The 25,810-nt window shown below is 41.5% G+C and overlaps 1 protein-coding gene across 1 annotated transcript in view; it reads left to right on the top strand.

Moving 5' to 3' along the window:
• Window positions 1–20,554, top strand: part of LOC126191181 (ejaculatory bulb-specific protein 3-like) — a 100,221-nt gene extending 79,667 nt beyond the window's left edge. The window contains exon 2 of the mRNA XM_049931956.1: window positions 19,043–20,554. Within this exon, the coding sequence (XP_049787913.1) occupies window positions 19,043–19,254 (212 nt within the window). The 3' untranslated portion in view covers window positions 19,255–20,554. The remainder of the gene's footprint in view (window positions 1–19,042) is intronic.
• The last annotated feature ends 5,256 nt before the right edge of the window (window positions 20,555–25,810 follow it).

The following is a 25,810-nucleotide window of genomic DNA, read 5'->3' as shown; positions in this document are numbered from 1 at the left end:
AGAACGCTACCACACGACCACGAGATGCGGGCTGTACATAAAAGGGCCAGAACCTACACTCACTCACACCCACCTCACTTGCTTTGTTACACAGAGTCACGTCGTAAGACAACGGAGAAAGATTGAAAGATGCTAAATCTGGGATTACAAAAGTAAGAAAACGACAGAGGAGCCAAAATAATAGCACACGGAAATGTGACTGGCTGGCTACTTACAGAAATCATTGTTGAGGAAATCATCCTATTAATACTTTAAGAACATGCCATTAAAATTTTAGGGAACAAGGTGGACGTATCACAAAACTTTGAAACACTAACCACATATGTTTGAATTTCACTTAAAATAGCGAACAGATCTTTCAGCAGATCTGCCACTGTCCTCTGGTCTGAAAATAAAACACAGTATAGTATACTACAAGTACCACACATTGCAGGGTCCTCCGACTGAAGCAAGAAGCCATGCATCATAGCGCTGTGGCCTACGTGAAGACGGCTGGAAGGAGGTACGCCACAGCCGCATTGTGGACTTTACTAAACGCAGCTTATTGTCTCTCACTTCCACACATTCTTCTCCCATTGACCCATGATTTTGTACCTCAAAGGAGAGGTGATAACATGCAGGGAGTGGCTCGCTGAACTAACTGAGGGTCACGTCACATGACCTTGGCTGCTGTATCCGCCCTTTCGTTCTCCGCAATACCAATGTGCTCTGGTACCCAAAATAAGGACACGTCCTTCCCCAGATTTTGTAAGTTGGGAAGGGCGTCCTTGATGTTCTGGACTACTTCATAGGCTAGATACATGCGTTTCAGAGGCTGAAGGGCACACAGGGAGTAGGAACAGATGGAGAGTTTGGTAACGCGCGGCACCTCTCATCTCCTCCAGTGCCCTCAAGATCACGGATAATTCGGCATCAAAATCAGTGAGGCCTTGAGGACTCGATGAGGATCAAACGGACTCCCACCGTTTAGACCCATCCGTGAATAAAGGTACATAGTTGTGGCTCTCCTCTACGGCATTAAATCTAAAATCAGTCTGGACCTCTGGAGTAAGCAGGGTGGCAGCCAGTTAAAACTCCAGATTTGAGCCTGTGCATGGCCACACACCAAGGGATTCCAGCACACACTTCGCGTGGATCCCAAACGATTCGTAAAGAGACATTCCATAGACAGACGAGTAACGGTATGATACACTGGGGAAGTGGGAGTAGCGAGGAACTTCCACGCCCGACGCACCATGAGAAGTTGCCACCGAATGGTACGTGGCGATTCAGCACACAGACTGGATATGACACTGGTCCTTTGAGCGACTTTGGTCAGCCTGATCCGCTCACAGAGTGCAGCATCAAATATCTTCAAGTAAGAAGGCTTAGCTGTTCCATACCCCGTGCACCCAAAGTCCAGCCTCGATCACATGTAGGCCCTATAAAATTGGAGCAGACGCATCCTCTCCTCTCAACAAGACCTATAGCTAAGACACTTCAAGATGTTCTGGGCCCTTGCCTTCAGGTCCTTGAGGCGTGGTGACCACGACAGTGTTTAGTCAAAAATTGACTAGAGAAATATGTGGCTTATGAGGAGTTGCTCGGCATTGGTACCCCATTCTTTTTAACTCCTTATGCACAGTATTTGTGCTAGCTGGACTGTTGGTAACACTTTGGAACTCACGAATGGTTCCATCCGCTGATTTCATGTGATCCTTTTCCTGTCACCCTCCCCAATACTCAGTGATCCATGTCCGTATGTAAGTGACGCCTGCTAGGTCTCGGTTTAGTTGTGGTTGTTGTCTCATATTTCCACATGACAGTCACACCGCCAGGAGTCGACTTGGGTACCATCAGAACGGTTGAAATACCCCTAATGGATTTGTTACTCACGTAACTAGTTCACGTTCTGAGTCATTGAGAGCTCCTGACCGACTCATTCTGCGGCTACTGCTACTAAATACTGCACGCCTCCTTCTCTACATCTGCATCTACATAGATACTCCGCAAGCCATCGCACGGTGCGTGGCGGAGGGTAGCCTCTACCGTTACTAGTCATTTCCTTTCCTGTTACACTTGCAAATATGGTTCAAATGACTCTGAGCACTATGGGGCTTAATATCTGTGGTCATCAGTCCCCTAGAACTTAGAACTGCTTAAACCTAACTAACCTAAGGACATCACACACATCCATGCCTGAGGCAGGATTCGAACCTGCGACCGTAGCGGTCACGCGGTTCCAGACTGAAGCGCTTAGAGCCGCTCGGCCACACTGGCCGGCACACTTGCAAACAGAGCGAGGGAAAAACGACTGCCTTCGGGTCTCCTACTTTCGTGGTCCTTGCAGGCGTTGTATGTCGGCGGCAGTAGAATCGTGTGACAGTCAGCTTCAAATGCCAGCTCTCTAAACTTCCTTAATAGTGTTTCTCGAGACGAACGTCGCCTTCCCTCCAGGGATTTCCAGTTGAGTTCCCAAAGTATCTCCGTAACACTTACGTGTTGTTCGAAACTACCGGTAACAAACATAGCAGCCCGACTCTGAACAGCTTCGATGTCTTCCTTCAATCCCACCTTGAGCAGTACTCAAGAATAAGTCACATTAGCGTCCTATAGGCGATCTCCGCTGAAGCACTGCTTCCTGTAATTCTTCCAATAAACTGAAGTCGATCATTCACCTTCCCTACCACAGTTGTCTTTTAAACCGGCGGGTCCGCCTTCCGTGACATCAGCGTTACATAGGGGTGCCGGGTACGTGTGATCAGATACCTTGTGTTCAGTTTGTGCTAGGAACCGTCAGACTAGAACTCAGTTAAGACTATACGCCTCTGCATTCGCTCCTTTCTTTGCTCGAAGCATTTTTGTAGTTTTCTGCTGGCTACATCGGAGCTCCGCCAGTTTCGCCTTGCGTTGAAGGCAGGAAAACGACTCTAGTAAGCTGTCGATACACTGCCACTGAGTTGATCCATTATAGCGAAAATTCTAATAGTTACTGGACGCAGTTCGTGGTCGAGACACCGTCGGGGTCTATTGCTGCACTACAAATATTTTCCAGTAATTATACCACTCTATTTTGTGCACTACTGGTCGCCCAGCAAAATAATTATAATTTCCAATTTTTATTTAAAAATGTTTTACGGTTGAACGTACTTTTGTGGCCCACCTGCCAAGTGACAATATTACTTCAGTAAACATTGTTTATCAGCCCGAACTACTGATATGAGTCTTTCTTCGATGCACTCGCTGATTATAGCCAATGCGTAACGTGGGTGAGGGGTCACATATTGACTAGCATATCCTGTGCTTGTACCGTAACGAGATAACACTTGCAGAATGGCATCAAAAGAGGTGAACCAAACTTTTGGCGAGTTTGCTGCTCAATATTCCTATGGTGAATCTCTCTCCAGGAAATGAATTAGCAGTGATGCTAAAGTTACATCAGTGTGAATTCATGTTGGTTGCTGTAGTGCTGAACTGGAAGCTGAACCGCAGGTAACTGCATATCTCCTGTTTCATTATCACTTTAAACCTGTATACCTGTAAGCTGTGGAAGCCTCATTGTTGGCCTCATTGTTGGTATTCGTTGTGAAACTTATAATTGTAACAAACAGTACATAGTATATCGGTACCTTTCTCCAGTTTTGCATACATTCAAATGTTTTATACGCTCCAAGCGTTTCAGCCAAACAGCAGCACGTTATGCTTTTTATAAATGTGAATGATGTCGACCGTATTGTACCACAATGGGTGTACTGTTTATTACCGCTTCTCCGTGCATATTCCAGGGTGGGTCAAATGAAAAGCTTAACTATTTATTTGATGTGTAGTGGTCGCATTCCATTGCCTCGGAAGTGAGTGTGTACCTCCGCGTTTTTCACCTTTTCATTTCATCGCTTCTGAAACGCTTGAGTGCCAGAGCTTTTTTGAGCGGTCCGAACTCATGGAAGTCACTCTGGGTGAGGTCTAGTGAGTAAACCGGCTGTTTGAGACATTCGCATTTCGTATCCTGTATAGTTGTTGGACAGGCAGTACTGCGACAACGTAGTCGTTTTGGAACGAAACACCTTCAGTGAGAAGTTCTTGTAGCTTACTCCTGATTGCAGGGCGAAAGTGACAAGTGATTTCATAATGCACATGAGAATGAATAATTGCTCACTGTTAACCCCTTTTTCCGGTAAAGCTCCAAAATTACCTGATCTTCATCCAAAAAGAGAGTAAATATGAGTTTCTCTGCCGGAGATTGCGTGCAGATTTTATTCTAGTTTTGGCGAAGTACCATGGCGCCATTCTTTATTTAATCTTTTCGTTTCAGATTGATGATAGTGTACCCACGCTCCATTTCCTGTAACAGTTCTGTCCAGAATTTCGTTCCCTTGGACCTAGAAACGGCACAAATGTTCCTCACAGGCAACGACGTGACAGGCTCTTCAACAGTCAACTGACGTGGTGCCTATCTTGCGACACTGTACTGGTTCTCAGCAGGTCATGATAATTTTGAACTTCGAACCAACACTAATATCCAAAACAGTGACTATTCCATTTACAGTAATACGCTTGTTTTCCTTCAAATGCTCTTTCACTGTGCCCATGTTTCCGTTCGTGTGTTTTGCCGGGAGCGAGGCATACTCCACGGAAGCTGCGCTTCTTTTAATCTTCCAGCGCCGCTCTCACACTTATTGCACGACATATACTAATCACCTCACTGTAGTGTCATCCTGCGGCGGATTTCCAAAGTTTAACACCTTCACCATTCGAAAACTTTTCGCAGGTCGCTGCTTCAATGCACTGTAAGTCGACAATGGGGCGACCATCTTCGTAATGACACAGCTTGATTTTCTGTGATATAACAACAGTTGCCAACTGTTGGGCATTTGTCGAAGTGCAAGGGTAACTCCTGCCAAATGCCATATCGAAAGAAGAGTTTTTAGGAATATGCACTTTTGATTTCTCTATTGGAATCATCTTCACGCGTATGAATCCGAACCATTTCATCTTCAGTTTCCAATATAAGGCATGCTTCTAAGAGCTTACGACATATAGATAACAGAATGTAGATCTCGAACTTTTACTTTATAACCACAAAGACTTTTGGAAATCGACTTAAGTCAGAACTTCGTTCTGTGCGGAGAGTAAAATTATATAGTGAAACTGAAAGTGTTGAAGTAGGCAATTTTTAAAATATACACACGCCAAATAATGTTTTGCATCACTCCGGTTCCCAGAACTCCTAAAGATAGACGTTGACTGTGTATACTGTATCACAGACACAGTCACTAAACCCGCCTAAAGACGTAAACAGCCATGCATGAGCAGCGCCTTCTAGACAGAGGGGGTCAGACAGCCGATCATTTCCAGCCATTCCACCAGGAAGGAGGTACACGGCTCGTGTTGTTTGTAGTTCAGCCATGCCTAGACGGTCAATACCGCGGTTCGATGTCGTCCGCATTGTTACTTTGTGCCAGGAAGGGCTCTCAACAAGGGAAGTGTCCAGGCGTCACGGAGTTAACCGAAGCGATGTTGTTCTGACATGGAGGAGATACAGAGAGACAGGAACTGACGATGACATGTCTCGCTCGGGCCGCCCAAGGGCTACTACTGCAGTGGATGACCGCTGCCTACTGATTATGGCTCTGAGGAACCTTGACAGGAATGCCACTATGTTGAATAATCGCAGGAAGTCGTGTTGCGACTCAAACTGTGCGCAATAGGCTGCATGATGCGCAACTTCACTCCCGACGTCCATGGCGATGTCCATCTTTGCAACTACGACACCATGCAACACGGTACAGATGGGCCCAGCAACATGCCGAATTCACCGCTCAGGATTGGCATCACGTTCTCTTCACCGATGAGTGTCGCATATGTCTTCAACCAGACAATCGTCGGAGACGTGTTTGGACGCACCCGGTCAGGCTGAACGCCTTCGACACATTGTCCAGCGAGTGCAACAAGGTGGAGGTTCCCTGATGTTTTGGAGTGGCGTTATGTGGTGCCGACGTACGCCTTGATGGTCATGGAAGGCGCCGTAACGGCTGTACGATACCTGAATGCCATCCTCCTCGTGCGCATCTCATGAATAACGTTCTTCAGGGTAAAGACATCGCTCGACTAGAGTGGCCAGCATGTTCTCCAGACATGAACCCTATCGAACACTCCTGTTTATGGACGACGTGATTCACCAACCACTCTGAGGGATCTACGCCGAGTCACCGTTGAGGAGTGGGACAATCTGGACCAACAGTGCCTTGATGAACTGATAGTATGTCACGACGAATAAAGGCATGCATCTATGCAAGAGGACGTGCTACTGGGTATTAGAGTTACCGGTGTGTACAGCAGTCTGGACCACCACCTCTGAAAGTCTCGCTGTATGATGCTACAAAAGCAAATGTATGGTTTTCATGAGTAATAAAAAGGGCGGAAATGATGTTTATGTTGATCTTTATTCCAATTTTCTGTACAGGTTCCGGAACTCTCGGAGCCGAGGTGATGCAAAACTTTTCTTGATGTATGTATCTATGTACATTACTAGCTCAAATCTCGTAATCGTAGGAATGCTAGAGTGCGATTAAGTTAGCAGAATCAAAGAACGTATATCATATTAGAAGGAAAACCGATACATATTTAGGTAATGCGGAAAACCATATTATATTTATAATGCGAAACTCCGAACTCTGCTTCCAAGTTTGGTGCTTAAGGTAAGAAAACAGAAGTGGCATTTAGCTTGCCTGATATTTATGACAAGAAAGTCAATAATTTATTAATTATGAAATTATACTCAACGTTGTTTATATTCCAGTTTTAAACATGGATGTGAGCCAGTAACGGTTCAAGAAAATGATTTTCATAATCCAGCCAACCGGTTGCAACAAGATTTAACTTGACCTGGTTTCGACACTGGCTATAGGTGACTTCATCAGAAATACCAAAAACAAGTACTTATAAAGGTAACAAATCCATTAACACAGAAGAAAATCAAGAATAGATGTTTATTATACAGGCAAATTTTTGAGGTGACTATACTTTATATGGTTTTAAATATGATTTTAAGAAGTTATTTTATATGAAGAGAGAATTTTTCCCGTAAATCTGTTTTCATTTGTCTTTACATTTGAGTATAGCCACCATAAAAATATTTTAGGTATAATAACCATCTATTCTTGGTTTTCCTCTATGTTAATGGTTTCATTATTTTTTCAGGTAATTGTTTTTATTTTTTCTAATGGAGGTACCAGTAGCCAGTGTCGAAACCAGGTCAAGTTAAATCTTGTTGGAACCAGTTGGCTGTATTATACAAATCATAAGTTGTTTATATTATGTTGTATTTAAATGGTGGTGTAAGACAACAGTTTATTAACAGAAATGAAAATGAACTACTCATACTTTAACCGCAATACAACCAACTGGAATATAGTAACAATTGTAGTTTCGAGAAATCTGCACGAATGCATGGCGAAGGATAAAGATTCATATGAAAGGATTCAGTTGTTGTTTATTACTACTTGTTGCACAACTTGTTCACAGCGAGCGGAAAAGACCAGCCGACAAAATGAAACATTATTTTCACAGATATGTGTGCTAATATTTCATTATTTGATTTCAATCATGTATTGCACCTATACGTTATGTGTGCAATAAAAATACTTAAACATCTCTGGAATGGGTAAGACGGTCAAGAATAATCTGGGCAAAAGGCAAAGTTTAGTTATTAGGTGTTGCACGAGGAAAAACAAATACTTAAGGAGGAAGTAGTATCGGCTAATTCAAACAAGATTTACATATAACATGTGTCCAATTTTCATTGGTTTTACGGAGAGAAAGCTGTTTACGAATACAAGTTTTCAGTTCCTGTGTTGATACACTAACTGAATGGGAATATTGAGAAACATCAAATGTTGATTTTTTGACAGATTTGAGTTACCTATGATTTTGAACTTCGAACATATAACCCAGTCATGGTACAGAGAAATCCCATACATTCTGGCATTTTTCGTATTGTTACGCAGCTATTGTGTCATCTTAACTGAAGAGAAACACCGCAAGTACAAAATATTTGGGCTTTCTGAAAATTTTAAGTTTTCAGCACTGTTTTAAACAGAGAGAATAGGTGATATTGCCTTTTAGTCTTTGGTTTAATCGATTTATATTATTAGTGATGGTAAAAAGTCAGGCAGTGGTGATGTTAGTGACAAACGTCAGGAAGTAACGAAAAAAAGGATGAATGCGGTGGAGTTCCCGAAAGATATAGGCATAAAACGAGAAAAACTGAAAAAGAAAGCATATACAAACTGGTAAGGGAAAAGAGGTCAACCAAAACATCATGCAGCTGAGTTCTAACCTGAAACATAGTATTGCCTCCAAATTGAGGTTCAGTTACCACAGTCAACATATTAATACAGAAAATTAAATTCTGTTGAATACATAGTGCTATTTCCATTTGTCGGATGAAATGCATGATAACTAAGAGAACGTAAGGAAGCAAGACAGAGTTATACGCTCAAATTATTGACTCCCAAACCAATAAATATTTATTCCTCGAAAGCTATATAAAAGTAAAATCAGTGACAAGAAAGAAGTCTACAAGTGATAAGACACTTGGGAGGAAGAAACCAAAAGGACAGTCACACGTTTATTGGTTATCACGGTCTGAAGGTAAGATTCAGATTTGCAAAACTGCCTTCCAAAGTGTTATTCGTATTAGCAGTGACCGAATAAGGCGCCTGTGCAATCTGTCGAAAGAAGGTTAATCTCCGCAAGATAAGGGATGAAAATGTCGTTCTGGAAATGCAGAACCAGTGGCTTTAATAGTGGAAATAAAAAATCTTATCAGTTTATTTCCAGTCAGGAGAGCACATTATACCAGTGAAGAATGGATTTATCTTGGCCCTAAACTTAACGTGAAGATTATGTGGCAGATTTTAACATTAAACCGATATTCAAGTTGACTATCAATTTTATTTGAAAATTTTCCGTGGACATTTTGATTTAAAATGTGCCCAACCACAAGTGGATAATGTTGCACATGTGAGAGTTCGGTGTAAAAATCAAGAGTCCTCTGAATGATGCAGCTAAAAGGGAAGCAATAACTAAGTTAATACTGCACAAAGGCGTGCTGATAAATTGTACAAGAAATTACATTCAGTTAAAGCGAAAACGGAAACTGATTCTATCATTGCAAGTCTCTCGTTCGATTTTATGCAGAACCTGCCGTTGCCTCAGATACTAAGATACGTTTTACTTGCGTCAGATATCAGTAAATGTCTTTAATCTGCACAACTTAGCGAGTGGAAGAGTCAGGTTTTACCTATGTCATGAAGGAATAGCGCGAAGAAGCCATGATGAAGTCTGTTGATTTTCTTTTATTATATAAATGGAGATGTTGGACACCATGTTAAATACCTTCATTGTTCTTCGACTCTTGTGGAGGCTAAAAGAAAAACCATACAGTAGTGAGATTTTGTTTAATGCTTGTGACACAGGGAAGATTTCATTTCACCATCTATTACTTTCCAATAAGACGCCACGCTTACCTTCCTTGTGACAGAGATTTTAGCATGATGAAAAGGAAAATCAGAAAGGTGAATAGGATATATTTGCTGAAAGAATATGCAGAATTAATGATAGAGTATGCACAAAGATGAAGTTTTGAATTTTAAAGTGAATATCAAAAACAAAAGCGGTGCTATTTTAAGGAACGGTGGCCGAAGCTATGCCGAAAGAATGGTATTTCCGTTGAAAGGAAGGGCTACGCACAGAAATAACAAACAGCACTTTCATGTAACACCATTCATGCAGTTCTGCTATTCACATGAAATTCTTGGTGTTGTTAAAGTTAGATTAATCGTTGATGGGGTAGAAGAGCGCACGTTCCAACTGACTGATCAAACTGCAATTCCACTTAATCTTGTAAGTTAGGCTTATCATTGTCATATGCCCATAAATTCCTATCATAAGGAGTAATCATCAAGAACTTCTATTCTAACATATGCAATTAACCAACATGTGTCAAAGAATGAACTATGTGTGGAATATAATGCAAAGAGAATGGGAAACAGCCATTATTAATTTGATTTTGAATATATTAGCAATCAAGTATGAGTTAAGTATTGATTTATGTTTATTTACCGCAAAATATTGAGAAATCTCAGATGTTCACAAAATAAATTGCAACATAACGTCAAGAAAATATCTTAGGATTGCCTACAGAGCATTGATATACATTTCCCTACATTCAGTGGGAAGAAAAAGGAGAACAAAAACGGAATTTAGGAGTAATTTTAAGACCTGGAATGTTTTTGTATCGCCTGAAAAGTATGGTTTCTTGGAGATGTGGGGTTTCTCAGTATTCCCGTTCGATTTCTGTGGCTTATTTTTCGACCGCCATTTTGTTTCTAATTTAGAATTGTGATTTGACTGACTTTACATAGTTGAATTTTTTCAACTGTGATTGTAATCGTAATTTGTTGGCTAATTCTACTGTGTCGCGTCGTTTAAGCATGCCTCACGTATTTTCAGATGTTGACTATGCCCATAGTATATTTAGTATATTTTTGTGTGAGTTCTGTGATGGAAACTCTGCTTTTAGAGAATGCTGTAGCAATTTTGCAATCGCAGAGAACCAGATTCAGGAATGTTTACTCTTTTTTTTTTTTTTTTTTTTTTTAAGTAAGTGCATGGGAATCGTGCGTTACCCGGCATTCATATTTCATCTGAACGTCAAATGAACACCTTGAAGGGCACTAGCAGACATAATTCAGACAGGAAAATGTCCTTTAAAAAGTACAAGCAGAATTTCTACATTTGTCAGTGCTCTAGAGTATGGCGGAAATTACGTGCTGACAACCGTTATCCTTATACTTTATAGAGAACCTGACACCTTCCAGATGGAAATGAAGGTAGACAATTAGAATTTTGTCGTTGACTAATTGCAAATTGCCGAGGAATTAGATAAATACTGTTTACTGAAGAAGCCACTAATGGTATCAATAACAGTCGTAACTCACATCGGGAGCACGCTCTTGAAAATATGTAATGCTGTGAGATAAACAACCAGTTGATTGGATCTGTTGTGTCAGTACATCATATCCGAGTGCGCCGTTATCTAGAATTTCCTGAAAACGAGCTTCCAGCATTACTGGAAGATATGAGTCGTGGGCACTGCACATACTAGTTGTCAGGTGACATAGCATATAAATTAAACATTCCCGGATGATGAATAGGTAGAAATGCTCACATTTACTGGTCACCAAGGCTCCCGGACTTTTTACCACTTTAGATTTCTTTCTTTGTCGATGGATGAAAGGCGAAGTTTAGAAAGGGAAAATAAATACAGGAGACGAATTGATCGTTCGAACTGTGAATAGTGCTTGCTGTTGGAGGAGCAATTTACGAAAAATCTGAACTTAAATCAATTTCCTTTGCTTAAGACTTAGTGTGGGTCTTTCTTTGGGTTTCTTTCTAAGAGCTCTTCTCTCTCTCTCTCTCTAACCAATAAAGAATATAGACATGCTATATATACTGTTTGATTTGAATTAGTCTATACTATCATCGGAAATAATGAGTATTCCATGAAAGACGCTGTATACGCTACGGTACGAGTGCGCTAAGCGGCGCCGGCGCCAGCTAGGTGCGTACGCGCTCGCGATGTGCCAGGTGAGAGCGGTAGCGGCCGGTGCGCTCGAGGTTTGCGAAACTGGCCGGCACTGCTGGCTGCCGGCCGCCGGCTGCATCCGTCATTAAAAGCCAACAGACAGGTCGGTCTTGACCTGGCGCTCGCTCGCATTTCCACCGGCTGCTGCTCCAACCTGTTGGAAACGATTTCCAGTCACGCCGCTCTACGAACGATCAGAGATAGAGAGGTCTTCCCTTTGGCCTTAACAAGCTGATTTGCACGGATTCCGACGCCGAGGTGAGGAAACACCTGCAAAAACAGCACTTCGATTTCATCGACAGGAGGTTAGGAATTAATAAATGGTTTCCTACAACGTCATTAGAGATAGATAGATAGATAGAGAGAGAGAGAGAGAGAGAGAGAGAGAGAGAGAGAGAGAGAAAGACAAAGAAAAACAGAGAGGGGCAGAGGAGGGAGCAGACAACACACTTCTTTCGTAAAGCGTAACAGAATAAACTCATCACAGTGTTACTGAAGATGCCGCACATTTTTGAAGTGATTTAGAAACCTAGTGAAAATTTTGGTATGGTAAGAAAGTCTCTATTTGAAACTGGCAATCTTGGCTTTTTCCGACAGAGAAAGTAACAGCAAATTAGTAGTTTCCAGGTTTTGTTCAACAGTCTTTTGAAATTTCCTGAAAAATGACGTTATTTCAGCTGAGACTGAGTACACTTATCAGCCAAACATTACGACAGCTGCTCACTGCGGGACTGAATGCCGCTTTGTGGTGTTGTGGCACGTGACACGGCAGGGAAGATACATAAGCGGAGCAGATACGAATCTCAACTCATTCTAGCGACAATATAGGTCGCAAAAGAGGAAATACATTAACTTAAGGGTCTAACGGAATTTGACAAGGAAAGATTTTTTTGCCTCTGCGTCTAGGAACGAGTATCGCGGAAACGACGAAACTGGTCAGCTGTTTACGTGCTGCAATCGTGAACAGATACGGAAAGTGATTGAGCGATGGTGAAACTACGACCCATCACACGACCCATCACAGAACGCGGAGGTCGGAGGCTCGTCCTCTATAAAGAAGGATTTTTGGCAGATCTGGTGACAAAGACCAACGCTGTCCAGCTAACGTTCTTGCAAATGGAGCTCCGCAGCAAACGATCCTACTTGCTCCCGTAACAATCCGTCACCAATGGCTATTACGATTACAGTGGGTGTGGTATCATTGCGTCTGAGTCATGAATCAATGGAACCGTGTTGTTTCATTTCCTCGCGCAAACATATGGCGTCGTATCCGGATACGCTGTCATCCAGGCGAAAAACTTCTGGAAACCCGCATGTTGGCACAGGTCACTGAGGCCCGTATTATGCTAAGGAAGACATTCACCTGCGCTTCCATGGCACCTGTGGTAGTAATGACGGGCACCGTGACAGTTCTGGACTATGTGAACTTGATTGTGGACCACTCTAATCTCATAATGTTGATGTCTTCCTCTGAGGGTGATGGAATCTTCCAGCAGCGTATATATTTGTACCCTAAGGCCAGAATCGTGCTACGCGGCTTGAGGAGCATTATACCGAACTCATGTTGCATCCTGCCCAACAAATTGGACTGATTTGAACCCCATGAGTCACATCTGGGACGCTATTCGTTGCCACCTATGGGCTCTCTAACCACTGGTTCGTAATTTACGCTAACTGCGTGATCTGTGCGTATACAACTTCCGTCACATACCACGAGAACCTCCTAAGGACTTTTCGGATCCATGCTTCTGTTTACCTCGTTATATTATAAGTAATTGAATATATGTTTACCTCTCCGTTGCTCCTTTCCTTCTGTAATAGTAGCTGCATCCTCTCGCTATGAAGTATTACTTCATTGACTGCAGTTGACAATGTTGCGCATCAAATGTCTATAGTCAGACACTGCATATCTTCATTAAGAAAGAAGAATTATACCCTCATTAACTATCTCTCTCCTCTCGCTCAGAAGTTACGTAAAGTAATTAAGAGTGAGCAAATTAGGAAATAGTGTGAGAAGATATATTACAACAGCAATAAAACAAGCCTTTATGTGATATTCAGTTTAGAAAGTTATTCTTGCCCTTATCACCTAAGCACCCTCTTATCAAACTGAAATAATAGGTAAACATGCTTATAGATGATAATGGCAATGATAGGTTATAGAGTACGTACGACAGCAGCGCACCAGAGCAGTCTTTACTGTCATGCATAGGCAGAAGCTCAGCGCCTGCTGGTCAGGCAACCCAGCGAACAGATACACTCTGCTTGTTCTCTACAAGCAGGCGATTGCTATGTCGCGCTTTGTAAATCCAGGCAGTTACAGATCAATGGATGTCTACATGCATCGACATCTATCTATATTTTTACGCCTGAAGCCACCTTACGGCGTGTGGCAGTGCTTTCTTCGTGTAGCACAATCATTGCGATCTGTTCTGTTTGTGACAAATGGCTTCACAAAGGCAAAGAGACATTGATCGCAACAAGGAACATTCAGCTTTGTGTTTCATTACGTCTTGTCAGCATATTTTTAATTAAAAACAGAAATTCGTGCCCTAAGATTAGTTGAACCATGCAGTAGAAATAATGCATGTATGTCCACATCAGCTTCTGCATAAATACTCCGCAAACCACTGTACAGCCGGCTGGTGTGGCCGTGCGGTTCTAGGCGCTACAGTCTGGAACCACGTGACCGCTACGGTCGAAGGTTCGAATCCTGCCTCGGGCATGGATGTGTGTGCTGTCCTTAGGTTAGTTAGGTTTAAGTAGTTCTAAGTTCTAGGGGACTGATGACCACAGATGTTAAGTCCCATAGTGCTCAGAGCCAAACCACTGTACAGAACATAGCGGTAGGTACATCCTAGCAATACATCATTCTTCTGTCCTATTCCAGTCAGGTATCGAGCGAACAAAAATTTATTGTATTTGTGCCTCTGCACGTGCTCTTATCTTTATTTTACTATTTCCACAATTTCAACGGGAGACATGCGATGTTGACGGTTTAATGGTCGTACGGTCTCCTTCGGGTACATGTTGTCGAAATTTACCGTAGATTGTCTCGAGAACTACGTCATCTTTATTTCGGAGAATCACATTTAGGTTCCACGAACATTAATGTCACCCTTTTGTATGGACCTTAGCGACCTGTTACAATTCTAGCAACGCGTCTCCGAATTCGTCTGAGGTGTATTGTCGCGTATGCTTGTTAATGACTCCAACCACTGGATCAATGATCCAAAACTGGTCTCACAAGCGCCTTTAATGCGATTTGCTTTACTGATGCACCGCACACTCCGGGAACACTTCCAACAAATCTATACATTTCATTTGCCTTCCGTTACTGCCCAATTTTCTGGCTTCTAGTTACAACCCATAAATAATTATACCCGTGGCAATCAAGGTGTTCACTACTAATCTAGTAATTTGAATCCATCTAGTTCTTTCTTTTTCTTCTCTTTCTTACTCATTTATCCACACTTAAGGAGAGCTATCGTTTATTATACCAACAGGAATGTTTAGTCGGGACTTTTTGCAAATTTCTGACGATCATTCAAATGTAATACCCTCCCGTACACAACAGCGTCATCCATTAACAGACTTAAAGTGCCGCTGACCCTGTCTGAGAAATCGCTTATGTATACTGAGAACATCAGAAACTACATTACATTTCCTTCGGCCACACGGTAATGGAAAGTATTCGAATTAAATCGGGTAGTGCTGTGGAAACTATATTATGAAATAAGAAGCAAAAATTACTAGAGGGAGTTTGGTACTTTGGCAGTAAAATAAACGATGGCGGGAGTAGATAAGACATAAACAGCAGACTGACTAAAGCAAGAAAAAACTTCTGAAAGAGACAGGTTTTTCAACATTCCGTACAAATTTAAGCGCTTGGAAGTCTTTCGTGGAGTAGTTTGTTTGGAGTGCAGCCTTGTACGGAAGCGAAACGTGGACGGTAAATAATATAGACAAGAAGAGAATAGCTGCTTTTGAAATGTGCCGCTACAGGAGATTGTTGAAGATAAGGCGGGTAGACCGGGTAATTAACGAAGAGGTACTGAATAGAATTGGGGAGAAATGAGATTCATGGCACAACGAGTCTAACAGGAGGACACATCCTCAAGCATGAAGGAACAGACAGTATTGCTATGGAGGGTTTGTAAACCGATCAAAATCTTTCCTTATATTAATGACACGTATGACTTAGTATTCTATAACTTCCAGAAGAGGCATCTATTTCGAGGAATGGATGAGCGAAAGGATGCCGACGGGTGTACTACTGATCGTTAAAGCACAGACAACAATCGAAAACAAACTTTGTAATGAAGTTGATTAATTATGTGTAGTTAGTCAAGCTTGTAATCAATTACATAACTGAAATATTAATTATTGAATGAGAATATTCTGTCGCCAGCTTGTGTTTGAGCAAAAGTTATGAATTTTTATACGTTTGTTTGAAACTGTTGTTATGTAACAATTACTGACAAACGTTTAGACGGCAATGATAAATGCATATTTGGAAGCTCTAATGAAAATGCCACGATAATGACTTGAATGAAATTTAACTATCCCTGTACGGAACAATTTAGAAACAGTGAAAATCTAATCACTTCAGCTAGTAGCAGTACGTAATGCGGTATAGATAGAGCAACGTTACTCACCACAAAGATTGTTGTCGATAGGGTTTCTGAAGTAACATATACGATTTACCAAAATGCCGTAACAGCTTCTATAACACTGAACTTCAACATGACTTCATAAAACAGCAGCAATGAGTTAGGGAACGCCGAAACTACGCTCGCCAAGATATTTATAGAGCACATAACTTATTACCAGTTTTGTTGATCATAATATATCACTTCAGTTTGCCAATATTTTGGAGTTAGTTTTAAATGCACAAATTTCCATCACTTGGATCTTCAGCTGCTTGTGTTTCCCGTTTTTGCAGTTAAAACTGTAGGATGTGTGGTCCGCCAGTGTGACAAGCTACCAGTAATAAATCACACAGAAGTGGTCCTGAAAAATCATGGACACCAGGTGTAAAGGTATTAACAAAAAGAAACGAACTATTGTTTGAACTAAATATCCACATAATTTTGTAATCATTTAGTAAAAATTTTCACATTACAGATTAAATAAAACGGAAACCCACTGATGATGGCAAAGTGGTGCTGAAACATGTTTGGGTACTTGACAAAACGGTGTTTTGCATAACTGGCGGACCTCACATCCTACAATTTTGCACAAACTTCTTTCTCAAATAATTGCAGAAAACAGTAAACGTATTACAATGAATTAATGGCTTTCGTTAGTTATTACTTTCTCCTTTCATAAAATAGCAAAAATTAAATTTTACAAGCTAGTGCTTTCAAGTTCTTTTTGGTAAATAATATGTATGTTATTACTAAAGAGCCAGCCGGCCGGAGTGTCCGAGCGGTTCTAGGCGCTACAGTCTGGAGCTGCGCGACCGCTACGGTCGCAGGTTCGAATCCTGACTTGGGTATGGATGTGTGTGATGTCCTTAGGTTAGTTAGGTTTACATAGTTCTAAGTTCTAGGGGACTGATGACCTTAGAAGTTAAGTCCCATAGTGCTCAGAGCCATTTGAACCATTCTGAACTAAAGAGCCATTAGGTAATAACAATGATAGAAGAATGATGCTGCTGCCGGTTTATGACTTGGGGAAATCATTAGCACTCAGTGCTACTTATACTTTATCAGAAAGCACTGCAATGTCCGTAGGTATTGAGTCCATGACATTTGCAATTCTTTTACAACACTAAACTGCCAAATGGCACACTCTTACTTTCTGGTGAACCAGTAGTTGGCACGACATAATGATTTTGTGAAACAGTAAATAGCAATATACTCTTCTCCCAGTAACGAGCAGTCAGTATTAATATTAGATGAAGTGAATTCGCAATTGCGAATGAAGACAACCATCAACTGCAGAATGGAACGACGACAATGAAAATTTGTGACGGGCCGTGAATCGAACCCGCGTAGCGCGAGCGGTCGCCCTACCATTTGGCTATCCGTGCGCGACTCACGGCCAGACCCAAACTTCCATATTCCGTCAACCATGCGTTTGTGGTTTGAATCCCGGTCCGGCACAAATTTTCATTGTCGTCATTCCATTCTACAGTTGTTGGTTGTCTTCATTCGCATTTGCGAATCCACTTAATGTATTTCATGACGGATGAAATCGCCGTAGTACCTGTTCCTTGGGACATGCATCACTGCAATATCGTAGCATTAATATTGTCCACACAGTGTTCTTCAAATAATCTGTTTTGTCAGTTCTTCTTGATTAAACGTTGTACTGTGGCCTGTGTAAATTCCCACTCGTAAATTCACCATGTCTCGTCACACTTTGGATACCACGTCGACAATACACTTAATTGTGCACGCTATCATAGCAACTTTATGTCCGCCCTCAACCACTGTTATCTTCCAACTCTTTCTGTGTGTCTGCACGCGCCCTTGTGTCTACGATTTTAGTCTCATGCCCTTAACATTATCTTTGAATTCTACACAATCAAAGCTCCCAGACATTACCGAAGAAGCTGCTGTATTGTTTGTAATTTTGATTTCAAATGGTCTGTCATAAATGCACATTACATTCCTTCAATTAGTTATCATTGGCAGTAAAATAATGAAACATACACATTTATACTGAAAAAAATCTAGACTGAAAAATTAAATAGTACCATAATTATCAAATACTGTTGTGTTGCAGTGTTATAGTGTGTGTTGTGTGTGTATGTTTTGTTGGTTGGGTGGAGGGGGGGGGGGGGAGGGTTGCAATATATGGAGAGACCAAGGCTTTACTACATTAAACAGGTACACATGGATGTTAGCTGCAGTAGTTATGCTGGGATGAAGAGGCTTGCATAGGATAGAGCAGCATGGAGGGATGCATCAAACCATTTTCGGACTGAAGACCACGACAACAAACTTTCCAACAATAAGATGTCTTTAGTCTATTGGCCACCGTTTGCACCTTTTTATCGGATGTAACGTTTTCGTCGAGGGATTTCAAGTAGCAGTGAGCGTCCATATTTCATCTTTTCCTTTCAGTTTTTGGTAATGTCTTCAGCTGCAGTATGCAGATTATCATTGATTGGTTCAAATGGCTCTGAGCACTATGGGACTTAACATCTGTGGTCAGCAGTCCCATAGAACTTAGAACTACTTAAACCTAACTAACCTAAGGACATCACACACATCCATGCCCGAGGCAGGATTCGAACCTGCGATCGTAGTGGTCATGCGGTTCCAGACTGAAGCGCCTAGAACCGCAAGGCCACACCGGCCGGCCGATTATCGTTGATATAAAATCGTTGATGATCCCATAAAATGCTGTGGATCCTACATTGTGCCTAATTAGTCTTTTTCTTTTTTATGTATTGTGCAGGAATACTACCGGAGGCCATCGCTACGCGCTGTGCAAGGTGTACGACGGTGCAGAAGGCTGCTGCCATTCGCGTGATCCGACGCCTGCGCGCAGACTACCCCGCCGAATGGGCAGAGCTGCAGGCGCACTGGGACCCCACCGGCGTACACCTCAAGAGCTTCGAGCGCGCCCTGCTCAGGCGGCGCCCCGATCGCCGCCTCCTGCACGCGTAGGCGCAGCCACCTTTAGCACACGTAGTCTACAGCACAACTCTTTTCGAATGGTGGAGGAGGAAAGAGACTGATAAACATTCTATACCTTCCTAAATTGTGTAGGAAGATTAGCTCATATTGTTTGTTCGTCATCGTGCCGTAATAATGAGTGTACGGTAACGAGGCATTTGCGAGACGCAGAAAGCTGATTGCTGTGTGTGCGGCTACGCCTGCTGCTTATGCAAACCAGCAGACGCTCCTGCGCACGGCCTGCATTCAGGCGCTGTGTGATCGAAATAATATATTTGACGGACTACTACTTTTGAGTGCACTGCCTCTCGTCACGACTTCCCTGTTTCAAAGTGCAAATTCCACTATCTCTCCCTAACTATTTCTATTTTAGGTACACGTTTTATTACTACTGTACCTTTATTGAAAGTGGTTAGTGATAAAATTACAGTAAGCAAATATATTAAGAATTTTATGGGCATTGATAATGCAGGGCATCATGTCAGGTGATAACACCGTCCTTCACGTTTAATCTGGTTTTTCATTATCATTGAGGTAATCTGCTAGCAGTGGGTTCTTTTCTCCTCATTTTCATTTTCTCACTTTTCTGTCGGCATACTTCTTTCATAAAGAACGATCATTACACTACTGAAGTTTTTGGAGGCTTATATACCTTATGTTACAGAATTTGCTCGTTTGGGAACAGTGTAAGAACATTACCAAACATCTATTTTCTTTTTTCAAGTGGATGTGTAAATCGTAAGTTAGACTGCATCTTTCTAAGTCAGCACTCAGGCAATGGAACAGTCTGATAGAAAATAGAGACGGAAGCTTTGGTACAGAGCTCAAAAATAATCATTGGCCTAACAGAGGCTCTCATACTTACATTTCATGAGAATATTACGTTAGTTTAAGTACTGAATATATTATATGTAGCGCGTAAGTCTGCTGAGAGGCAGCAGATAGACAATCCACAGCAGCGTATACAGTTCAGATGAACAACAGACATTCGTTTCTATTGGTTAAATACTTGCGACAATATGTGTAAATAAGCGAAAATACTTTATCGTAACTCAGAAGCCTCAAAACCCTCTTAGATGACCAAAGAAACAATGTCTTACATAAACGCTTTTGCTCTATACCTTTTTCCACACAAGGCGTACGGTCGATTTAAAATAACTAACCACATATGATTAAGAACATGATATTTATTATGTGTCTTTGTATTCGATTAGCCTTCTGGATGTAATAATAAAATGTAAATAAAGGCTTTTATACGATAAAGTATGAAACAAAGAAGACGTACAGATTAGTCACTTGTTTTTGTGAAACAGTTCATCTGCATTTCATATATAGAAGTTCATATCTTCATGTTCCCTATTACACTACAATTCATAACACTAATTATTTACATTTCACTTCTGTGACATAAATTTTACTATATTTTTATGTCTTTGCAACTGGAAATATTAATATTTTTTATGACCGTTTGTTAAAGTTAAATATCTTTCTAGTGGACCAGAAACTGATATTTCATTTTTTTATGTATCGGAAAACGGAATCGAAAGGATTGTAAAGATAATAATTTATGCAAGGAATATTTTGCACAGAATTCTAGAAGACAATATGAACGTACCACATGAAAAGAAAAGGATCTGACCTTCTTACATCATAAAAAGAAATAACAAAATGCACATTCAAGTTATTAAAACTAACATTTTATAGTGACAAACTGCTAAATGGAATCTATTTCTTTCTCTATCGTATGACTTGTTGCAAAATGTAAAACACTTTGAAGCAGAGATAGTTGCAGCTGAGAGCCAACCTGGGCCTTAGAGGGTCACTAATTGATGATAAAGTGATTATACATTGTGTCAGTGGGCCAAAGTCCAGAGAAATGCAAGCTGTTACGCAATATGTCATTTCAGGCAAGTACCTAGTTTCAAAATAAATGTAACCGCAGGTAGCAAATGGAAATGAGCTGTTACAGCAACTCCTAAAAATGTACGTGATTTCAAGAAGTCATACAACTTGAAGTCAGGTAAGCAATGGAACATTTTCTACCGGCGAAATAAAAAAAAGTTGGTTAGTATTAATATAGTATAAGCAGTACTATCGGAAAAGAGAAGAAGCAAAAATAAAAGTTCCCAAAAAGACTTATTCAGCTGCAAGGTACTGCTTTACGTTGCAAAGTATAATTTCTACTTTAGCCTGTAAAGAAAATGTGTGCTGCGGAAAATTGTTCGTTCCGTATAAGACAAAATGGAAACATATGAAGGATACATTTACCGATTTTACAAGATGGCGAATACAAGTGAACAAAGAAACGACGGAACCAACTGAGGCACAGCACAGGACAAGCGAGACTGTCTCTGAGAGGAAGAGAGCATCACAGGAATGTTTGAAATGCAGAAAAGTGAGGGGAGAGTGCGGTAGTAAATGCAAGCAGATACACACTTCCGAACTTTGCATATGGAGACACTGTAATGATTTGTAGAGTTTTTCCCTAAAGATGCACTAATAGATTTCAGAACAATTACTGCATTATGCCAGTAAAGTCATATGGGCTTATTTTGACAAGTAGGAACAGTGAAAAATGGAATATCATTAACAAAATCGTTCTTGTGTCCGAAAACTTAGATATCTGTTATGAAGCTAGTGAACATTTCAAGAGTTGTTATAAATCTAATGTAAATGTTACTTGTAGTGGAAGTGACATCTACAAAAGGTTACTGCGGATTTCAATGTATTAAAGGAAGGCGGTATTTTTCTTGCTCCTGTTCACCTGTTACTGTACAGCCAGTGCCATAAGTAATTAACTTTTAGAAAAGAAGGTGTAAGTAAATACCGCCTAAGTGAAAAAATATCACTTTCATTTATTACATAAGTGACTGCGGCGCTCATTATGGTACAAATTACTTTTCCAAAAGTAATTCTGTTGCGCTGCTTTTAAACTGCAGGAAGTATTGGTTGGGAAACGGTTGTCCTGGTTGTTGTACCCAGTGACTCTTTTAGATAAGTGCGTTCTTTGATATTTAGAAGGCAGGTTTCTCACTTTCTAACATATTTTTCATTTTATGTTTCACCTGTATTAGCACGGAATGACGCTCTCGGTCACTCTGAACTGACAACAGCGCGGCTCTTCTTTAAACCTGATCCCCCGCCTCGTACAACCAACACTGCGTCTCCTCACAGAGGAATCCCAATTGGATTTATCCTTTCAAGAAGTCCTCAGATCAGTCGCATCTCTGTTCTTTTGCGTACTAATCCTTGTATGCGCGGACAGCCAATAAATCCACGACAAACCTGATTTTCAGTATCTAAGATATGTTTAAAAATAAAAAAAATGAGATGAGGAGCAAACCAAACCAAAGCACGTAGCATTTCTAAGGCACATTGCATGAGATACGTCCTGCTACACACCTATATTGCTGACGAATACTGTCAGATATATGGAACCGTTTTGTGCTCAAGCACGAAGACTTCTTAGAACCGTCTTTAATGACCACGATGTCTTCGAGACATTGAACCGTAATCTTCCTTTTTACTTTTTAGAAGACAGAGCATGTTGTCTTTAGAAAACTGCAGCCATTCAAAACAATGGTTCAAATGGCTATAGGCACTATGGGACTTAACACCGGAGGTCAGCAGTCCCCTAGACTTAGAACTACTTAAACCTAAGGACATCACACACATCCACGCCCGAGGCAGGATTCGAACCTGCGACCGTAGCAGCCACGCGGTTCCGGACTGAAGCGCCTAGAACCGCTCGGCTACCAAGGCCAGCGCGGCCGTTGAGATATCAGTTCCATCAATGTTCTACCTATACATCAATACATTCCAAAATCTGCAGGCACCAGCGACAACGTTTACGAGAGGTTTATTCACAGTCCACGTGTATAAGGATTATTATACAAAAGACCAGAGAAAATCATGGTAAAATGTTACCATGTTCTACTCTTGAAACGTAGCTCATCAGCAACTACAATCCAGCAGAAAAAAATCAGCACATGCTGACCGTCAATGTTGTTAGCGTTAGGCAATATTTCACATTTTTGTATTTGGCCTTCAACGTTAGTACACTATTTGTCCACCAATAGTTACACTGTACTTTAAAATAACTAAACAATGTTTCTTCAATATTAGCAAACCGTGGAAAACTTAATTTCTAAACACAGAGGTAATACTCGTAATTAAATTTTTCTTTACCAAAAATTTTTATTATCTGGTTTGTACAGTCAATATTGTTTGAGATGAGAACTTATTCTGATTAATCACAAAAACAGTGATTACACATTTTATATACGTCTGTGGGCAAATTTTAAAATTGCTTCCTAAAATAAATCTTATCAGACATCAACTACCATATCATTCTACCTCATTTCTGCGAGGAATTGTTCTATAGGTTGCTGAAACATGGAACAAGTGAAGATTAAATGATTAATACGTCCATCACAAGTGTCTGAATTTCTTAGTTGCAGGCAGTGCAAATGAGGAGTGATTGTAGAGATAGCTCTGCGATTTACTGAGATGTTATGAAAGCAATGTAAGCGCAGTATGTGGGGCTGCACCCAACCGTAACACATTCCTTTATTTTCCCGTATGTCCGATGCTTCCCACTCCTCACCAATTCGTATGTGCGGCCTCTCCTCCCTCACAAAAAAACAATACTGAACGTAAACACGTATGCAGCTCGGCTCTTAGTATTTTTTCATTCTGAGCTGTTGCGCTTTCACTTTACATTTCAGAATCTGTTTTACACATTCTAGTGCTCTATTTCCTTACAAAATTCTTCTTACTGCTCCTTCCCAAGCTAAGATAACCGTACAGGATTTCTAAGTCGAGTCACATCAATCCGCCCTACCTTTTGGTAAGAGTTTACGAACATGCACCTCTTCCTTCAACTATTCTTTCCATATATCTTGATTTCGTACTTCAGCTATCCGCTTAATTTTAACATCATTCAGAGCCGTAAATAAAGAAACATATACGGCTCAGTTAAACATGCGCTATGCTTCAATAAATACGAGGTATAAGTGAAAAATAGGAGCAGTTTGCTTATATTTAAACGTTATTAGATCAAAATAAAATCGCACTATTCCAGCGCCATCTCTTGATTATTTACGAAGACACAGAAGTTCCTGATCTGATGCAGTAGGTGTTGGACTGTAGCAGGAAGCTAACAACCATGGCTTCGAAAATCGTTGATCCCGCCAGAAGCGAAGTACGTGCCGTAATTCAACGTTTTGTGTAAAGGATTTATTGCTGCTCAGATTTATTAATAGCGGTATCTGCTTGAGGCACCTCTGTAGTCGAGGCTGTTAACACATACCTGAGCGGTGGCGCTCGACTCATAGATAAACCGGTTGGAATTCTGATGCTGGAAAATTTTCGCTGCCAGTATTTGGGCGGCAAGGGTAGAAGAAGTGGTGGCTGCAGTCCCTGATCACCAGTCTTTGTGCCAATGTCCTGATTACATTCCAAGCCTCTCCGAAACAGGAGTCCTTGAAGTGAGGACAAGCGGCACAGTTGATGGTAACCAGTCCATCGGATGTGGACGTTAAGTTTGGCGGCACCGTTGGTAATATTCGGCAGGAGCAGGCTATGTGCCGGTAAAGTGTTTCACTCTCTCCCTTCCCTTCATCCGTAACAAAACAAAACCCGACACTAAACCGCACACGCTCTCGTCACAGTCATTCACTCGACAAAAACACACATTTGACATTTCATAATGGGCAGGAAGTAAAGAACGACAAACCACCTCCACTAGAGCTTTGCCTACAACGACGAAACAGGAGTCCTGCATTTACTCCTCAACGCTCATTCCCTGAGTATGGGGCCGGTCGGAGTGGCCGTGCGTCTCTAGGCGCTACAGTCTGGAGCCGAGCGGCCGCTGCGGTCGCAGGACCGAATCCTGCCTCGGGCATGGATGTGTGTGATGTCCTTAGTTAGGTTTAATTAGTTCTTAGTTCTAGACGACTGATGACCTCAGTCGCATAGTGCTCAGTCTTTTGAACCAAGCCCTGAGTATGGGATGCTTCTGCTTTCCGGGAGGGAAGGCGTGCCGGTCTCCGGCATGAATCCGCCCAGTGGATTAGTGACGAGGTCCGGTGTGCCGGCCAAGCTGTGTATGGTTTTTAAGGCGGTTTTCCATCTGCCTCGGCGAATGAGGGCTGGTTCCCCTTATTCCGCCTCAGTTACACTATGTCGGAGATTGCTGTGTAAACACTTTCTCCACGTACGCGTACGCCATAATTACTCTACCACGCAAACATTGGGGTTACACCTGTCTGGTGTGGGACGTTCTGGGGGTGGTCCACTGGGGGCGGAACCGCACAATCTGGGGTGAGTGGACGCCTGTAGCCTGTTGTGGGGTTGTGAACCACTGAGGGCTACTGCGGGGACGAAACCTCTCCGTCGTTTCTAGGTCCCCAGTTTCATACAATACAATACAGTACAATGGGATGCTTAGACTTTGATCCCTACTTTATGGGTATCCAATAAAGGAAAAATTAGATAACACTGTCGAGGGAGAAAAATTGCTTTACAAATGTTCATGATGAATAGC

This window comes from Schistocerca cancellata, chromosome 6, assembly GCF_023864275.1.
Source record: "Schistocerca cancellata isolate TAMUIC-IGC-003103 chromosome 6, iqSchCanc2.1, whole genome shotgun sequence".
Classification (NCBI taxonomy): domain Eukaryota; kingdom Metazoa; phylum Arthropoda; class Insecta; order Orthoptera; family Acrididae; genus Schistocerca; species Schistocerca cancellata.
This window is presented reverse-complemented; position numbering and strand designations above follow the sequence as displayed.